A 20,459-nucleotide genomic window follows, 5' to 3' on the forward strand; every position below is an offset into this window, starting at 1 on the left:
AATTTTAATGAAATATTGCAGTTTTTGGTTTTTATCTTGAATATTATCATAGATAAAGATAAACTGTAAACTGTAAACAGTAAAAATGTTCCGCAAAGTAAGATCTACAAATAAGTCAAAATGTCCAAAATTGTCAATTGACCCATTAAGGAGTTGTTGCCCTTTAAAGGCAATTTTACACAATTTGTTCATCATGATTGTTAACTTTAAAAAAAATTCTCCACTGAAACTACTGAAGCAATGTCAGCTAAACTTACGCTGAATGATCCTTAGGGTATCTAGTATAAAATTTGTGTTTTATATTATGTTTCATAAAAAAACAAGGCCGCCATCGCTATAAAAAGAACATAGGAGTAAAATGTTGTTTTCGGCTTATATCTCTAAAATAAGGTATTTGAGCAAATCTGACAATGAGTTAAAGTGTTCATATGGACAAAATCTACCTGCCCTGAAATTTTCAGCCAAATTGGATAACTGATTTTTAGGTTATTGCCCCTGAATTGATATTTTAAAGGAAATTTTGCAGTTTTTGGTTATTATCTTGAATATTATTATAGATAAGGATAAACTGTAAACAGTAAAAATGTTTAGTAAAGTAAGATCTACAAATAAGTCAAATGATCAAAATTGTCAATTGACCCCTTAAGGAGTTTTTGCCCTTTAAAGGTAATTTTACATAATTTGTTCATCATGTTTGTTAGTTTCAAAAATCTTCTCTGAAACTATTGAAGCAAATTCATCCAAAGATGGGCTGAATGAACCTTAGGATAACTAGTATGCATTGTATGTTTTATTTTCTTGTACGTCAAGAAACATGGCCACTATGGCTTAAATAGAACAAAGGGGTAAAATGCAGTTTTGATAAAAAAAAAAAACTTTTGCTGTTTTTGGTTATTTATTTTGAATATTATCATAAATAGGGAGACACTGTAAACAGTAAAAATGTTCAGCTTCAAAACAGATATGAACCAAGATAAAAAAAACATACAAGACTAACAAAAGCTTCCTAGATGTTCCTGAATTAGGACATGCACAAAAATTCAGCAAGTTATACATGTTTTGTAAGATTTAAACCTATCACCAATAAATTTTGTACCTCTAGCTAATGTGGAATAAATAAACACACATACAGAAAGTCTATTTAAAAAAAATAAATGTTTGTGTTTATGTTGTGCTGTAACACCACAGTCCCATGTTAAAGACAGGGTATGGATACAGTACATTAATTTTATCCCTCCTTGCACAACTCAAAATCCAATGATTTTTGTGGTTGTCATTTGTTTTTGTGTTTCATATTTGTTTTTCGTTTATTGTTTTTAGCTCACCTTTCCTAATTGCCATGCAATACTCTCAGAATGCTGGATACTATCCGCACTGGTTTGTGTCCACACTTATTAATTATACATTAAAAACTTAAAAGCAAAAGAAAAACTTTGATGAAAATTAAAATAAAAAAATACAGGTGAGCGATTCAGGCTCTTGAGAGTCTCTTGTTTTATAATGAGGCCTTTTTGGTTTAAAGATATTTATATTTTTGCTTTCATTTCATTTCTTTGGGATTTGGGCTTATCGAGGAATGTTATTCCAGAAATATGTGTTGTGCGCTTAGAACAAACATAATGTCATCTTCATTAAAAGAAAACGGGATACGGTTTAAGTTAACTTCAAATTACCAGCCAAATATCATTCTTAAAATTTCATAGTTATCATACAGTTACCTGACATATCTAATATGAAAAAATAATTATAGTGTGAAATATGTCATCTAACTTACAACTGGGTTAAGGTAAAATTAAAACCCAAGGAGTAAAAAAAGATCCAACTGAGTATATTCTGCTATATTTTGGTACCCTCCGCAATACAGTTGAAGGAGTGAAAAGAGAACCTCGTGAGTAAATTCTGCTATATATATATGTGGTACAATTATATATGTAATGGTAACATGGTAACAAGATATACATATGCAAACAAATAATAGGAACTCAATTATCATCAATGACTTGAAAGCCTTTACAATTTTAGACTGACTGTATTCACACAAATATAGCTTTTGTAAGAATAATGACAACTGTTTTAATTTGAGCACGACTGACGAGTCTTATGTAGACAAAACGGGCGTCTAGCGTACAAAATTATAAGCCTGGTACCTTTGATGAGGTATCAATTTATACATTGCCGAAGTACATCTAGGTCGTATCATTTTTTTTTTTTTTTTGAAAAATCGAAAACACAATGACCACAGACATAATTTTCAGTTTTTTAAGCGCTATTAGTTTGATGGTAACGTCATCTTTATTATGGTTTTTTCTTGATTTTCGATTGGGACATAATTTAGAATTCGAACCAAGCTTTTGGTTAACGAGTTTTCAGCTTTGTCTGGTGTTTTCATATGAAGAATTTTGTGACTTTCCGATAATAATTTGACTTTGGAGAGTAAGAGGAGTTTATATGGATTTATTGATTGTTATTGTTTAAACGCTTAGCCTACTTGCATGACCATTTTCAATTGGTGCTACGATTGCCGAAGTGCCCGGAGAGAACCACTGACCTTCGATAGAAAAACTGGTAATCCCAGTCAATTTAGATTGGAAGCAAACGCACCTGTAACGTGTGGGGTTCGAACTCACAACCTCGGATTTGACAGACTAGTAATACAGTAGATAAACTACTTAGAATCACTCGGCCACCGAGGCTCCAGAGGAGTATATAAAGATTATGTCTATTGACGATTTTGAAAACTCGAAATCTAGGGGAGCAATTATAGTGCAGGGTTCGGGATTAACTCTGATTTTTTTACCAGTAAATACAATTAGATCATGTACAATATTTGTTATCTGTTCATTGCTTACATGATTTAGACTGAATGTTGGTATAAGGTGATGATCAATTGCTGGTGAGACAGACATAAAAAACGAACAAATTATGCTTCCAGTCTATATCTATTTTGGTACATAAAAGAGGGACGAAAGATACCAGAGGGACAGTCAATGCAGTAATGTCTAAGTTTAATACGAGTAGAAAATTTTCAAAAGGTCAATATGCTTAATCAATAACAAGATAGATGCTGATCACAGAAATGATGATAGCAATATACCTTCTTACCCATGTCCAAGGCAAATGACATAAAATTATTCAAACAAAACTAAATGAAATCTTTCTACTTGTGAAATTTATTTCTTTAATAATTTTTTCTGTCATTAATGCAGTTCTTCGCAACGAAATTTATAACTTGTCAAAATCAAAATGCTTTAAAGTTTGCAACAAACTAAATGATAAACTGCATGTTATGCTGATAGTCGATGTTTATGTATTGTGCAACTTTGAAATAGCCAAAAAAAAATGATTTTTATAGTTTAAAAAACAATAGTTAAAAGGACAAAATATCTGTTTAAAATACATGCAGGTCTTCTGGTTGTAAAATAACTGTTTAAATATAACGAAATGTCAACCGTTTATTTTGGTATTGTTTAATTGTAAATTAATCACTTGTATTGTAGCGAAACGAACTTACTCGTTCAAAATGGTAACTTTGGTAAAGGCGATATCTAATTTCATTGTTTATTAATAATATAAAGTCCACACCATTTTGTTTTTGATTTGGCATGTATTCGTAAAATACGAATCAATAAACAAATGAACGGTGAGTATTTTATATGAAATGTACAAAATTTGTGTTATTTATTGAAAAAAAATGTAGAGCTTAGATTTTTTTCAGTATACCGGGAAACATGTTATTATAGTCTTACTAAGAAAACCAATGGCATTTACATTTCCACTTTGAATACAAAATGGAAGCTGTTATCGTAAAGGACGATAAAAAAAATCGAGACCTTTCATGGTAAAGCAATAAACTGCATCTTTTTGTATTTTCATAGTGTTTTAAAGCACTAACAGTAGAGCAAGCACCTTACAGTTATGCACATGTCTATCACATCGATATGAAATTGCAAATAAATTCATCGCTATATTACACACTATAAAAACTGGATGCAACACTGTTATTTTACAAAGTGCATTAACTGAACTCACGATTAGTAACACTACTAAAGGACATTAATATCGCGTTTTTCTTGATTTACCGTCATCAGGAATGCTCAAACCTAAACACTTGAAAGTCAGGGATGTGTAAATATGACACATTAAGAGCTATATGACCGAAAGGGACCTAAATAAAATAGCCAAATTCTTCTAAAGTAAACTTTGTCTGAGGAGTTGGAATCTTAGTTTTTTTAACAATTTCCTAATTATTTCGTAAAGTACTGTTAAAAATTCATATACACTATACGGAAACCTTTAAAGTACAGTATGCTACAAGTATATGTTATATTGTATGTTGTATTTTTGTGTTGTTTAGTCGCTCTGACAAGGACGTATACCGATAGTCTGATATTAATCATACGTTTTTTAAATCGTCAAAGTATCTAATTGGCAGATGGAAGTCACGATATTCCGAGAATTGGAAGATTTTCTTGACCCCTTTCTGGATCCACAGAATGGACCAGTTCGTCCGGACAAGATGATGGCAGGCAGGGCATTAATTGCGCTAGATGCTTTGATTAAAAACATGCCTGGTGTTACAGAAGACAGGGTAAGTAAAAAAAATCCATACGAATTAACTATACACCTCTGTCTAATTCTCATCAAGATAGCATATCATATTCAATACAGGACACAATACAAGTTAGCAATAATTTGAGATTCGTTAGTGTAGATGAAATGACAAGCGATCAATAAGAAATACATACTCTAAATATAAACTTATCTTGATGTTACGATGGAACTATCATTTTACGGCTTATAGTGATACTGATGATCTAGTGTAACATAACAATATATGTTACTTTTCAATTGTTTTCATTACTTTTTTAAATACATTTTATATCAGGCTGTGAAGAATTTATTTTGGTTCGAAACTGTTAATTTCTGTGCTGACAATCGAAAATAGTATGCTCACATATGTTAAGACAAATACTGTTATAATTAAGTTTCGATTCTTGTAATAAAGCATTATAAAAGATGTTAATTGCCAGCAACTGAATTGGTTTTTTTAACAATAATAATGTACAAAAACAAGTTTAAAACGTTCATAAACGTAAATCCTAGTAATCTATCTCCTACTTGACTACACATACAGGTAGAATCACTAAAGATTATGTTACAAGAAGCAATGAGGGGACGGTGGACATCTATGGACATGAGAATAGATGACGCAGTAGATCAATTCAATGAGATCAAACGAATGGCATTTGATGAGGTAAATAAACAAAATAATATATATCACTTACTGAATTTGATTTTTTTTTTGAGTAATCTGACCATACTGTTTCATTAAACTCTTTAAGTTGAACAATTAAAGATGGTTTTCAATGAAATAAATTATTCTTGATTTAAAAACCCAATGTAAAGTACATGTATATGGAAATGAACGTATTCACCATAAAGCAATTAATATTATCATTCTTAACCTTTGCAATAAATCTGTAATTGCTCCTATAAATAAATAAATTTACGTAGATATAAAATTGAAACACAATTGAAACATAACATATTTCTATCTGCATTTTCTATATTGCCAGGCTGTGCCAATTTCTACAGCTATTTATCTTTATTATAGCGCATATTGCACGACAGTAAACCACAGTATTTATACAGCACCTCAAAGTCCAAATCTGCAAATCATCAAATATCACCTCGACCACTGTCAAAAAGACCGGCATATATTGACGGATTCACATTGAAAAATAAACCATCAGACAATGACGTTATAAACGCTGAAGGAACAGGAAGTGTTTTCAATATGAAAACGAGGATCAACAGAAACCCTGATGACCCTCTGAATAGAGAGTTCACATTAGATGTAATAAGGCCAGGCACCAAAATACCACCTCCAACAGGACAAGACCTCGTCAACCGAAATACACTAATAAAAGAAGAGTACAAAGACATGAAAAGCAGGTAATATAGACATAAATTTGCTTGCTCCTCTTATTGACGTGAAACTATGTTTCCCAAAGCATGCTCGACTTATTTAAACAGTTTTTATCCATAATAATTATCATTTGAAATGTCATCAATTTTAATGTACTTGAACAGATTTTCAAAATATACTATAGTTTTAATTTATCATAAAGTCGAACAATAACTTCCTTATAGAAAGTAAGTATATATGACATCATATTCATGTTGCATTCAAAATTCTTGGCTTGAAATGCCTCCAATTGCTATATTTTTTTAGTATAGCGTGTCCATTTTGCAGATAAATATAAAGAGGATAATGAAGCAAAAAGTAGTTTTAGAATAAAAATAGTCGACAAAAACTAGAGAGATTAAACAATGCAAACGTCACTACAATACAAGCGGGTGGTCCAGAAGAGTAAACAGATCCTGCTACTTTTGGCACCTTTCGGGTTACTCTTGACATTTAACGGTTACAAGATGTCATGATGCATCTTACCATCATTGAAAGTATCTGTAGGTACATGTACACCTTACTTCTAGTCTAACGAAGTGATTACAATTTTTCCCAAAATATCAATACGTGCATTTTATTACAGATATAGCGAACTCCGGATTCCTGCAACAGTCCCCGAAATTTCAACACGTTCCTATATTCCATCTCAGGTGCTAACAAATAACCCAACCAAAATTGCTGATCTATTTACCAAACTGTTTGATGTGGAATGGGCTGATGCTTTTGAACAAGTCTGCAGAAATCGAATAGGTGTACCTGAAGTAAAGATAATTGTCGATTTAGCCGATATACTGAAGGCAAGTAAATTGTATGATACATATGAAATAGGTTTCTCACGTAAATAGTCTTTTAAATTTGTTCACCATCTTTTCTTACTCGGGTCGAATAGAGCCTGTCGTATTGTGAAGACACTTGTGTATGTTAAACTATAGGTTCAATGTATCCTTTGGTTATATGTGACATTGGGTGTCTACGTCATTGATGTATACCCCACATGTGGGGACGGCCAATTGATTTTCTCGGATATTCAGGATATTTCGCAAATGAAGTATTCATTTTATCCTGTTGCTATGCCGGCTTATGTAATTGGTGCAGCTGTGCTTTTCGGTTTTGTACAAAATTATTTGCTGCATTTCGTGGAGATATCTGTACTGATTCAATTTTGGAAAATATATCGGAAAATATATTTTTGTATGTGTGTTCTAATGCATTATTGTAAGCGTTATAGACATTATTGTGTGTGTTTGTGTATTGAGATATATCGACTTAAACTGCTTCCATTGTCTCTAATTCAGAAATCCTTTCAATATACCCGTGAAGAAGCAAGAAACTTGATTGACAGCATGGCATTAAGAGTTCACGATACCATGGCTGTACCACCTGGTCATACACCTTATACGGTAATAAGTATTTAATAACGCCATATATATTATACAATTGTAGCCTTAAATAAGATAAACAAACAACAATTGTAGTCAGATTGAGTGTAAACATTAAAATTTGTCCGGCAAATATTACATCTTGTCGATTGACTAGTGTTGCAGGAGCGGGTTTGGCAAATCATAATATTGAAATGCTTACCTAGTGTTAGATTTTCTTTGTTGCAAATACATTTTGTTTATGAAAACATAGTTATTATTCATAACTCATTTGTACTATTTAACAAGATGTATTTGTGTATTGGAAATGTGCAGTTTATGTCAAATCATATTAAAATCAGCTTAGTGAAATGTAGACTTGTTAGATGTTACTTGACATATTGTCAAAATGAGAGGTACTTTGACCTATAATTGTTTACTTTTTACACATTGTGACTTGGACTTGTCTCATTGGCACTCATACCACATCTTCTTATTTCTATTTACTCATCTTCAGCATTGCACAGAATGTTGTATTGTTTTGGAAAAAAGAATTTAAGATGCAATGTATTTTCGTTCAACTTTTTTTATATGAAATTTCGATATAAAAGAAAGTGTATAATAGCATCGTAATCCGTTATACATGTTTTATAAACATAACTACTTTTCAAGCATTTAGATGTATAAAACTGGTGTAACCCTACGACATCAAGTCAGGCTATCTGAACAATGTGTTATTAGTTTATAATTGTCTTTCATTTGTTTGTGTCTATTTTTGTCGGAGGAGTTCAGTGTTGGTGGTTAGTATGGTCTGAAGTACTGTTCAATATTTTTAGTGATTCCAGCTGGGCCCTCGGTCACTGTACTCAATGCTTGGAGTGCAAAATTTGTGCTCGAAACACCAAATCCAGTATTTTAATTTGTTGATTTCTGAGTCCGAGAATCAAAATCGTGCAAAGCCTGTTATCCTTTTTATGTATTATATACATTGAGACAACTGTCTATTATTGAACATTGTATATTGATTTCTAGATGTTTTGTGTTGATTGAATGCTTTCTCATTGACCTATTAACGTAAAGAAAAACTTTAACAACTCGTTGATCAATCAAATAATGAAAGTCGCAGTACAATGTATTTTTTTCTTTGTATACAATTCAAAACCGTCCGAAAAACATCCATGTATAGAGCAACACCACAACTTTGAAACAAAACTAGGTATTATCGTCTTTTATATTTCTAGGTTCGGTTAAAAGAGAGACATCATGATTACACATTGAAGCGACATGCTAGAGAAATAGTGAAGGAAACAGCTGATTTAAGTTTGAATATCATAATAAAAGTGAGTTTGATCAAACATTGTTTTGTTGAAATATATATGATGTTTTAAATTCATAAAAATAAGGACTTGTGGTAAATGTACCAAGTTACAAAATAAAAGATATGGAGGAGTATCATTTTTTTTAAATAATATAAGAATCTGGCATCCTCATCACAAAGAGTGATTACTTGATTTTTTTTTTCAAATGCATGAAAAAGACAAACTTTCATTACAGAGAAATGCAGGGGGAAAATCATAATATTTTTTTCCCATAATGTTAGAATCATTTTTGGGGTAACTTTGCACATGTCTAACAGATTATGCTTTAGTTGTGTTTAATGTCATTCCTGTTTTAAAGGAAGTTGACATTGTCAAAACTTTAGTCTAAGGGTTTGTCTATATATATCTTGTCTTTCTGGTTTTGTTTCTCTAATACATTCTAATGGATCGACAATATTGTGAAATCGTGTAACGTAGTCTTGTCGGAAATATAATTTTCCTGGTATAAAAAAAACGATATCTTAGACGAATTCGAGAAACTTCGCAGGGAGATGGATCTATATAAGAGCACTGCTCTTGTTTCCTTATCCCAATTTTTGAATTAATTGTATATTTCGTTCTTATTTACTCTTGTAGCTATACATAACGAATTCTTTAATAAAATGTTAACACTAAGAGAAGCTCGAGTAAGTGAGTAAGGTGAAAGACCTACTTAAAAGGTTGTTGAGCGTGGTAAATCGAGCATTTTTTCAAATAAATGCGTGTATTTGCTTTCTATAAATTCAACCTATGAGATAATTCAATAGTTTTGCTTTTCTTGATCTTTCATTGAAGGTGTAATAGAATAATGCATGATTATAAAAACAAAACCATATTAACACATGCTTTTATCTATACTTAAATAATTTACAGGACTTTGAGGACCGATACAACCCGCCAAGCTTTCGACATCATGTTATACAACAATTTGATATTGATGAATACCAAAAACTAGACAAAGTAACCAGGTACCTTCAGAAATGTGTGGAGGTTACTTGGTTTATGAGCGTACAGGATCCACCGATGGGACTTTTGTGGCCGAACACAAATGAAAATGAAATATCTTTAAACTGTTTCAGACATTTTACAAAATTTGGTAACAAACTGGAACATGAAGTATGGCCAGCTCTATTAATACACGATCAGGGTCCTGTGATCGTAAAAGGAGTTGCACAACTTAGATATTAAACTGATTAAAATATGTTTACTTGCCTATCATTAAGTAAGAGAAATGACAAAAAGCAGAAAGATGTTGTGAAGCAAATGTTGAACACGAACAAATCTACTGTGTATTTAATTTATATAAATGAACGGTTTACCAATATTGCTCTAAAGAGTTTTTTTTTTCAATATAACTGCATGTCGAAAAATCTTTGTTATTTATTTATTCACTCTACCATGTATGTTGAAATAATTGTACGTTTATTGCTATGACTTTTGTTAATGATTGTAACGAATTAACGTAGGAATATTTATTAGAATTTCACTCATTACTATATTTTTACGGAACTGAAATAGTGAGAGATAATTTGCGGAGTATTATCATTAGAACTTCAAAAAGGCAATATAGAATAATAATTTCGATTTTAATTGTGCGCGTAATATAAAAGGATGTAACCAATGAAAATTGTTTTAGATTTTATGGTTGTGATTTGTGTGATCATTTGAGTACAAATGTCGGTAAATCTGTTAATATGGTATTAAGTATAGCTAGGTTCCCTTGAAATTCGCAAGGGCTCAAACAGAAGATTTATTTATTAATTACAATTCGATTGTGAGTTAAACGGCTAATACATGGGGAGTACGTTGCTCGTCTGCAGAGTTATAGCAGAGCATAAAGGCCGCATCAAGAATTAAGCTGCCCGTCTCCTCACTGCATGCACTATGATTTATGACGTGTAAATGTAGTTTTGATAAATTCTTATTTTATAATTTAGTTTGAAAATCTGAATGCTACCAACAACTTAAATGTGTGCTTCCAAATCTTGATCTTGACTTCAATCAAACGTGATGATTGCAATTTTACAATTGTCAACTTTCCTTTTCTCAGCAGTAATATCCAATCTGTTTCATATTAAAGCGTATACATAATCTCAATTAAGGAAGATCGGGTGTCTTCTGCTATCTTGGATTGTGAAATTACAGGAATCAATCGGTCTAGATCTTTAATAGAATTGGCAAGATTCAAGAGAAGAATGTAAAATCTTTTGTAAAACTTTTCAACTAAATGAAGAAAATTATTTGTTTTATAATATTTTTACAACTTACAAAATTGATACAGAAACTTTGCCATTTAAGAGGAGATAACTCAGATAAAGTTACTTGTAGAAAGGAATGTGTTATGAATGTACCTATGTTGTTTGTTTTGAAGCAAGAAAACCAGTCCGTGAACCCAATTTTGAGATTATTTTCAGAATGCACATTATAAGAGCTATCTTCTCATATTTTATCTTCAAATTCTATGGATTAGTTTCTTTTTATCACAAAAAAATAGTAGTTGCCATGCATAATCTGTACAAACTCTGACAATTTTGCAAGACCTGTAGCTTGAAAAGAGGCCTCGTGACCCATACGTTTTATTTTATATTTGAAAAAAAAATGATATAAACTTCATTTTGGCAAATCATTGAAAAATTCTATGGATTTTAATCTAGACCCCCCCCCCCCCCCCCCCCCCCCTACAAACTTCGTTAACAGGAGTGTGCCCCTACTTCAACAAAGCTATGACAAAAAAAAAACGACGGAAATCTACACTACATTTGTTTAAAGGTCATCTGCAAGCCTAATACGATGTGGTTAAACTTCCTTGCGATCTTAGATCTTTAGATACCAGAAAAGTAGTCAAAAAGTAGTAAATTTAACGATTGTGTCTATTCCCGATTCTGACATTGGATTCGCATGGTGGGTGAGGCATGCATAGCAGGATAATTATGCTTATCCTGTCGACACAACCATTCGAATCCCTCAGATTTTGTTTTTACCATGGTTTGTATCTTCTGAATGTATTAATGAGATTTGAACATAGGTAATCTTCTGTTGCCTCTATCTTGATCTAGGAGTACTCGCAATTACTGAAAGTTAGTTAGAAGCCAATAACAACTTATAATATTAAATCATGTTCTCCCATACTAAACATTAGTTGGCTCAGTTTATTTTCTAATAAGCTTTATTACGTTTTCCAGTCTTTTCCACCAGAAAGGCGATGAAATTAAATCAAAAAGGATAATGTATGTTACGTTAATAACATAAGAAATGTTTTGTAATATTTGCATGATAAATGGGAAATGAAATATATTCTTAGAAATTTTAACTATTTGAGATTATCACGAAGCACTATGTTTCAAATCAACAAATGGGACAGATGGAAACAACCGTAATGTTCGTGCAATCTTGTATTTCAACCTTGGTAAGGGAACGTTCAAAGAAAGTACTGAGAGTTCAACCATGTTTTATAGAGAAAAAAATTCAACCTTTTCTTAATACGTGTAGTTGATAGTCGATCCACATCAAACACAGTAATAATCGATTGTCAATTTGCAGAATTAAATCCCTTTTGTATGTGTATTTTATATGTAAGTTATCAATCCAATTTAAGAAGTATATAACTTTCCAATGTCATTCACTAAAGAGAAAAAAATATACAAACATCAAATACTGTAGATATAAATTATTTTGTCGGACTGAGTATACTTTGTAGACTAAAAAAATATCATCAAATGATCAAAACTCAACAATCGTTTGGATGATTATAAAAAAGAGGAAGAAAAACAGCTAAAGTTATAGGAAAACATTAGAAAAACGGAAGCTTTCGGTGGAGCCACATTTTGTAAATATGGTGTGAATCTATGAAAAGATTACACATAACTTTTTAACACATTTGTACTTGTTTGGCTTTATAACTATTTTGATCTGAGCGTCACTGGTGAGTCTTATGTATACGAAACGCGCGTCTGGCGTATTAAATTATAATCCTGGTACCTTTGATAACTATTTACCCATAACTGTGTTTTATAACACTCATCTACAAATAAAACACAATATATATATAAAAGATATATCATGAATAAAATATAAAATATTTTGAAATATAAGAATACATAATACAGACAGTATTTTGACAATGTGTATTGTCATAAATGTCTACTTGTGATTTTCTTTTGATTAAATTGTAATGGTGAATCAACAACCATTAAAACGTTTTGTTGTTAAAAATATTGATTTTAACTCTTCACAATAGATAACTGTTGATCTCCTTGAATAGATCGGTAGATTCGTTCTTTAATTCAATATGTCTATTTATGTTTATTTTTTCTACTATATTCAATTATGGCGGGTAAAACACAAAACTGAAAAAAATGATCGAGCCGACACATCAGGTAGGTAAAATTCATTCTATAGATCACATCCTTGGGCAAACAACATTTCTTCATAAATAACAATGAAAGTTTTTCAACAATTTTAAAAATTAAATTTCCAAACATTAAAAAACAATTCTTATACAATGAATTAATCTAAGAAAAGGAAGCGAATTGTATTTTATGAATTGAGGATTAAAACCAATTGTGAGGTATTTTGCGAAGAAACCACCAACCTGTTATCCAACAACGAAAAAAGGAATTCTATAATGTATCTTGAAATTACAGGAAAGCAATTTATAATATGGTAATATCCTGCTAGATTATAATGTTGTCCCTCTTAGATTTAACATTCGGATGCTACTGATCGAATAATTATACTTGTCTTTGCAGGCATTTCAGGATATTCAAAAACTTGACAATTTTTTAACAAAATGCAATCTCCTGTTTGAAGATCCCTATGTAGAAGAACATCCGTCACATAATGATGCTATTGTTGCTAGAAGAAGTATTTCTTATGTTGAAGAATTTTTTAGACAAAGAGGTTTTATTAATGTATGCATCAAAATAGTTTTCTCTGTATGAACGTTATTTTTAAGTACATGTGCCTTGCTAGTTATAATATTTTTGCATCTCTTCATGCTTAAAACGGACAATGCATTATAATATATAAGAAACACCAAACAGTGGTGAACGTCAATATCAAAAAGAGAACGGTTGTGTATATTTTGTATCATAAATTCACTATAAGAAAAAAAAACAATCACTATGCTTGTATTCTATAAATCTTTCTACACATTATCGTGTCGTACAGTTTACATTTTTGCTTTAATATATCATCATAAATGTTTGTTTTCATAAAAAGAGCATTTGAGTTCATTTGAGAACATAAAAATAACAATAATAAAATTACCTTTGAATATTCCGGTTTTTTGTACTCAAGTATCTTGTTCACCACTACAACGTACACAAATAATCAAATATATATATATTCAACAAATAAAATATAATGATCACTCGCAGGTACAGTCCAAATGGTTACGTGAAGTTGCTAATGTTGCTGAAGGAGAAGATTGGAGTAGGGTATCAAGATACATCAAAGATGCTAATAATGAATTTATGGGATTCAATCGAGTGTATTCCGATATCGTATGTATACACGATACATTAATACATTTTTTATATCTGAGTATTACAAAAGGAAAAATATATATCTATTTGTATCAAATAATAATGAACCAGAGACATCTTCAAACAATTAACTACATTATTGTAACTTGGTACTCTTACGCTTTTTTTGTTTGTGTGTGTTAGTCTTTTTCTATCTTTTTCGTTTCATTTATTTGTTATCTATCTTACAATCATTGGTTTAAGATTGAAAATTGTCATTAAATTCCAAAAATTCTCAAATTTTAATAATAACAATTCCAAATACCTTACAAGCATAAATCTTGGAAAGAATTTTAATTCAGATGAGGCAAGTTGAAAAAGAAGCTTCTTATTCAAAACTGACCAATCAACAAAACGAAAAACAAGAAAAAAGTCAACTTGACACTAGGCTAAGCAAGATTGACGAAGCACCGTCAAGATGTACCGACGACACAAGATTTATGTCGCCACAAATGGTACAGTATGTAAAATCAACACATAATGACAGAAACAACTATATCAGATCACAAAGTGGTGTCAAGGAGACACAGACAAGACAACAAGAGACGCCAGACGTGTATGCCTCACATTCCCACAGAAATGATCATTATGCAGGAAACCAACAGGGGGTTATTGATGAAGAACTCAGATCACAGCTTCGTCTCGCTTTAGATAAATTGGAAGATGACAATACAGAAGAAAACACTTTAAAGGACCCGGAAGTAATTGCAACTGATAGGCTGGAACAACAAGAAGAATTTAAAAGGTATTGACAAACGCCATTTGAATAGCACAGCGTCGTACGAAAATTGCTTATTTCTGTATTGTTATACAGAATTTTTTCGAATATCGAATACGGAGAAAAATCTGTAACGAAGACTCTAATAACATCCATAGGTATTCTAATTAAATCAAAAAGGTTTAAAACTTTCTTAAATAGTATGAACATTATACTACCTTCATCAAAGGAAGTTAATTACTGTAGATTTTATTAGTAAAAAAATATATAGCATATATGTCATAGAAAAATAATGCACTTTAATTTTATGTAAATTATAAGATCCTAACACCAATACCAAGGAGAAAATGGAACGGAACAGTAAAGACAAATTCCAATCATCTTTGAAGAAGAAACATTTTTTTTTAACTTGATAAGCTAATAACAACTCAACAAATGTTTTACAAAACTAACTACGCTGTTTGTACATGTCATACAATTCTTCATTCTAAAGCAGTGGTGAATGGGAGTCGAATTGGGGAACCTGAATATCAACTTCATACATACAGAAATCCGTACAAAAAAGATTCTATTAACTAAAATAGTACATGCATTAATAAACATAGAAGTTACACTTCGTTATGACGTTTAAAATAATGTAAATGAAATTAAATGCACAAAGAGAGGCGAAAGATGCCAGAGGGACATTCAAACTCATTAGTCGATAATAAACTGATAACGCCGTGGCAAAAGAAAAAGACCAAACGACAAACAGCAATACACAAAACACAACAGAGAAAACGAAAGACTAAGCAACATGAAACCAACCAAAAACCGAAAGGTAAGCAGATCCTCAATAATGTGTTGCATTACTTCACTTCTGGAAATTTGGAAAACAAAATTATTAATTAAACTAGCACATGTATTAATATGCACAGTTAATTGTATAAGAATGTCGTTAAAAATGAAGTAAATGAAATTTAATGCATAATGTGTTGCATTACTTCACTTTTGGAAATTTAAAAAAAATCATAATTGATAGAACAATTCAAATCTGTCTTAATTTTGTAGGCGTGGCGAACAAGCAAGCAAAGCTCTTCATGACAACAACCCAAATATTACTGACCTCAGTGATATAAATAGACCTAGTAAGATAGCAGAAAGATTCAGCAATTTGTATGATGATCTATTGACTGATGCATGCGAGGAGCTTACCAAATTCTACAGACAAGAACATCATGCAGAGAAAAGATGTATTCTTGATTTGGCTACTATACTTAAGGTAATTGTTTTACTATAATTCATTTTGTTTCTTTTGTCAAAACGTGTGAAGAATAAGTCAAGAAATGATCATTGGTGGCAGAGGCATCGCGTTTATAACGAGTTATTCTATATCATTACTATTTTTATTACTTTCCTTTCTTAGGAATACTACTATCATCGTTGGTTTTGTTGTTGTTGTTTTTTGTTACGTATATGTTATTTGACTGACCGAATTTTTATAGCGCTAACATACAACTTTTTTCATCTGAATCATGTTTTATGATAATAGAACTAAGTGGACAATAGTTACACATATAATTCTCATGTATATTAACCTTTATTTAATATTGGAAAGTGCAATTCATGTTTACATATAACATAAGACAATTGAAATGATTTACTAGTCTGAAAATATTTTCAAATAACATTGATAAGTTGTTTGTTACTACAAATTTATATACTATATGTACATTCAAGCAAATCTTATATACCGTTTCAGGCAGCGTTTGAATATTCGTCTAAACACGTGGATACACAACTTGAGAGAATTGCACATCAAACAAGAGAAATGATGCTGGATCCTTGCAGTGATCGACAACAGGAGGTATATTGTTTTATTCTGTAGTTACTTAATTGTTATCTACTTTCATCTCAAAAAAAGGCAAAGCATTTTTAATATTCAGTCTATTTGATTTGTTGTTAAATTTCTTTATATTCCTTCTGTATTCAAGTATTGATTGATTGATTCACACTGAATGGTACCTAACATAGATACTAACAAAACATGGGGAAAAACACACACAAAAAAAACCCAAAAAAACACGCATAATGAACAGACTTAAAAAAATAACAAAGCAAAAAAGTGAATATTAGTTCATTTAAGCATTCTTAAATGTATTCGGTGTATTGTGACCATTGTGATGAAACACATTGGATTCATGATCAGTAAAAAAATGTTGACCATCGTAACACATTTTTGCAATGCTATTGTTAATATAATGACTCTGTTATTATTTTTAAAGACAGATTTAAATGATCCTTTTCGACATGACAAGACACTTGGACACTTTGCATTGATCTGCATAAAGGATACCGCGGATCTAAGCGTTCCTGCTTTACAAAAGGTAATATGAAATGTTGTATGTCTTGATATCCATGCATCATTTACATTTACTTGTCAAAGTCGATAACCAGTTGAAAAAAATCGACAGACAACTTTTTCATTGTCACTTCACTTATACACAAATTTGAAGCATGTTGCCAGAAATGTTGTACTCGTAATACATTTGTACAAGTTATCTTGATTAATCAAGGGATGAAACAATCAAATGTTGTTATTAAACAAATGTAGTTCTTAAAAAGGAAAATTATTTCATAAAGTAAAAATTCTGGTTCAAAAATGGAACATTTGCACGGATTATTCTTATTATTGTTTAATATGAACTCTTTTTTTATAGAATTTTATGGTCCATGCGTTTCCCAGGAGTAAAGTTACTGAGAATATAACAAAATTGTCATCAGTGAAAAAATACACAGAAAGATGCATAGAATTAACCTGGCTAATGAATGTACAAGACCCATCAATGATACTTTTATGGCCAGACATGGTTTCATCCGAAAATTTAACAGACATTTTCAGATACTGCACTACAACAGGAACAGTTCTCGACTATGAAGTTTGGCCAGCACTTTTGTTATGCAAAGATGGTCCTATGGTTGTAAAAGGCGTTGCACAATTTAGGAATTAGCGACTTCTATATCAGACATTTATTGCATTGTCAAATATGAATATTAAAATATAAAATCCTATTATTTAGGCTTGCGTTCTTACAATACACCTTATCGCTATTTGTCCGCCATTACTGGACATCACAAAGGTTCCCGTAAAATTTTGAAGTCACATTAGAAAATGTCTGACGCCACACAGGAAAAGTACTTGATTGTTGTATCACGTCAATAGTTCAAGTGTCGCAGATTCCCAGGTCAAGTGTCGCAGATATCAAAATAGCGATAAGGTCTATACGTTGCATATTTTCTCCATCGATGTGCATCGAATTCATTGAAATTTCTTTTAAAATTTTTAAATGACTAATTGGGTAAAAATAAATATTAATTACGGGATATATTGGGTATAAGTAAATTCGAAAGCAAATCAACGATACGAATAACAAAAAAAGAATTGGAAGGTAACATAAAGTCTTCAACACTAGACATGTGTCCATAAAATATGTCAAGCTATAAAAGTCGCGAGTCTAAAATGTTATGAATAGATTTAACAGAGATCATCGAAGATCTACATTCAATAACAAATTCTCCAAGTAGTAAATAAAACAAACTAACTTACGGTAGTATCCGTCGAGGTTAGTGATTTGCGACATGCAAATTCACTTGTTGTGAGGTTCAACGAGTATTTTAAAGTCGCAACCCTCCCTTATATTCCCGCTCAATCAGTAGATAAGCAAAAGCTACTTAAAAAAGCAAACACTATAAAAAAAATCAGGACAAATAAAACCACCAAGCTCTGTAATAACGGTATGATAGATAAAAAAACACAAAAAGCATAACAATAATAAACAATACCGTAAAAAATACCTGCATTCCTGAAAGCAAGTTCAAAATACTTCACCCATTTGATAACAAACCATGTCGTTCTACACTCTAGTATCGGTGATTGTACTTCATATTAGATTTCATATGACAGAGACATAAACATAAACAATACAGGCAACACAACCTTTTGCTTTTCCAAGAAAAAATCTTTAAAGAATTTCATAATGAAAAATAACGAACGAAACATTTTAGAATTGCTTCAAACTATAAATAAGCGAACAGATGTACATCCTTCCTCAAGACGTACCGATTGAACAGCAACAGCATCAATATCATTGTAGTAAACCTTTATTCATAAGACTTTTGGGTCAAAAAGAAAAAAAATAGCGTCAATTCACAAACTTGTTCCATTATAAATAACAATATAATCAACAATCGCAATAATCATTCATTGATATGACATTGATTACAATACGTTATTTTAAATCAGTAAAAAGACAAATAGTATGAATACTTCCTAAATATATATACAGACTGAGGCAAACTCACAGTACTAAGTTAAAAATATCAAGGTCATATAGAAGAATAAGATGCGGTGTTTTATGAGTATAAATATGATGACATCATATTGGACAAAAAATTATCCAACTTTAATGAAGTAACCGCAAACCACAATATATTTTTATTAGCATGACTATTGGCTTAATAAAAACATCTATATCATAATGTGTATGGTAATAATCGTCCTCAAACCCCTTTACATTTTTTATTTAAGAATTGAATGCTTCTTTTTGTAAATTCATTGGGGTGTAAAAGCGTTGACCGAAGTATATTTTGTATGAAGCGCTTCATTCTAAAAATGTACGCACGGTCAACGCTTTTACAACCCTATGAAATTACTAAAAGAAGCATTCAATACTTAAAATTACTTTTTTCGCTATGATCATGAAAAGACGATTACTATCAAGTATTTTCTTTTATTTACCTGTGCACTTTATTGTGGAAACGTGTGTCATCATGTATGTTTCAATTCATGCAATTCATTTTGAAATGAAGAATGTCGTGAGATTGCTGTTAGCCAATCAAAATAACGTATAATAATGAAACATACATCTAATGTAATTATTTATTAATAAACGCGAAAAGAAATGTTATGTAGTGGGCTAATGATTAAATACCAGAATAGATCGCATTGTACGCTTACTTTCTTTGTTTTTTATTGATGATTATGATAGATGACTATTTAACGTCCAGCGACAACTATCACATGCTTATTAGGGACGAAAACATGCAAATGTATGATATAAATTTGGACCCTGCTTTGTACCAGACCCTTGTGCAGAGTAGGAATTTAACGTGCTAAACAATTTAAAAGATGTGGTATGATTGCCACTAAGATAACTATCCAACAGGGACCAAATGACGTAGAAGTTAGCAACTAAATCACGTATTAACAATCCACAGGAAGACATGTCACTTACTCGCACACACAAATCTGATCCACAGTCGACCAAACTTCCTTCTTACTAATAAATGATACGAACCAGCGACTCTTTTCACAAAATTGATCGTAAGTTGATACGAAAATGTTCATGACTTGCCAGTGATTTTACTCGTAAGATTTTTTGTGAAAAGAGTCGCTGGCAGAGAAACAGCAAAGACCTGTCTTGATTGACAGATGCGGTTGTTGTCAGAATTAAATAATATGTAGCTTCAAAACTAGCTTTATGGCAATAC

At 31.3% G+C, this 20,459-nt stretch overlaps 2 protein-coding genes across 2 annotated transcripts; both read left to right on the forward strand.

The window, feature by feature from the left end:
* The first annotated feature begins 3,528 nt into the window (after positions 1–3,528).
* On the forward strand, positions 3,529–10,372 carry LOC127714808 (uncharacterized). The gene is made up of 8 exons (XM_052220839.1): positions 3,529–3,640; positions 4,433–4,588; positions 5,135–5,254; positions 5,615–5,955; positions 6,555–6,768; positions 7,267–7,371; positions 8,571–8,669; positions 9,561–10,372. Exons 2-8 carry the CDS (start codon positions 4,433–4,435, stop codon positions 9,873–9,875), a joined length of 1,350 nt encoding a protein of 449 aa, XP_052076799.1. The 5' UTR covers positions 3,529–3,640; the 3' UTR covers positions 9,876–10,372.
* Positions 10,373–12,991: 2,619 nt separating this feature from the next.
* LOC127714888 (uncharacterized) lies at positions 12,992–17,984 on the forward strand. The gene is made up of 8 exons (XM_052220921.1): positions 12,992–13,063; positions 13,436–13,597; positions 14,066–14,191; positions 14,515–14,957; positions 15,981–16,191; positions 16,672–16,776; positions 17,195–17,296; positions 17,630–17,984. Exons 1-8 carry the CDS (start codon positions 13,043–13,045, stop codon positions 17,918–17,920), a joined length of 1,461 nt encoding a protein of 486 aa, XP_052076881.1. The 5' UTR covers positions 12,992–13,042; the 3' UTR covers positions 17,921–17,984.
* Positions 17,985–20,459: the final 2,475 nt, after the last annotated feature.

Source organism: Mytilus californianus, unplaced genomic scaffold (assembly GCF_021869535.1).
Source record: "Mytilus californianus isolate M0D057914Y unplaced genomic scaffold, xbMytCali1.0.p SCAF_9, whole genome shotgun sequence".
NCBI classification, from domain to species: domain Eukaryota; kingdom Metazoa; phylum Mollusca; class Bivalvia; order Mytilida; family Mytilidae; genus Mytilus; species Mytilus californianus.

Coding starts and splice junctions, on each gene's coding strand:
- LOC127714808 (XM_052220839.1), top strand. CDS start 4,433: ATGGAAGTCACGATATTCCGAGAATTGGAAGATTTTCTTGACCCCTTT. Junction 5,956..6,554: donor TACAAAGACATGAAAAGCAG/GTAATATAGACA, acceptor ATTTTATTACAG/ATATAGCGAACTCCGGATTC. Junction 6,769..7,266: donor ATTTAGCCGATATACTGAAG/GCAAGTAAATTG, acceptor TCTCTAATTCAG/AAATCCTTTCAATATACCCG.
- LOC127714888 (XM_052220921.1), top strand. CDS start 13,043: ATGATCGAGCCGACACATCAG. Junction 14,192..14,514: donor ATCGAGTGTATTCCGATATC/GTATGTATACAC, acceptor ATTTTAATTCAG/ATGAGGCAAGTTGAAAAAGA. Junction 14,958..15,980: donor CAACAAGAAGAATTTAAAAG/GTATTGACAAAC, acceptor TTAATTTTGTAG/GCGTGGCGAACAAGCAAGCA.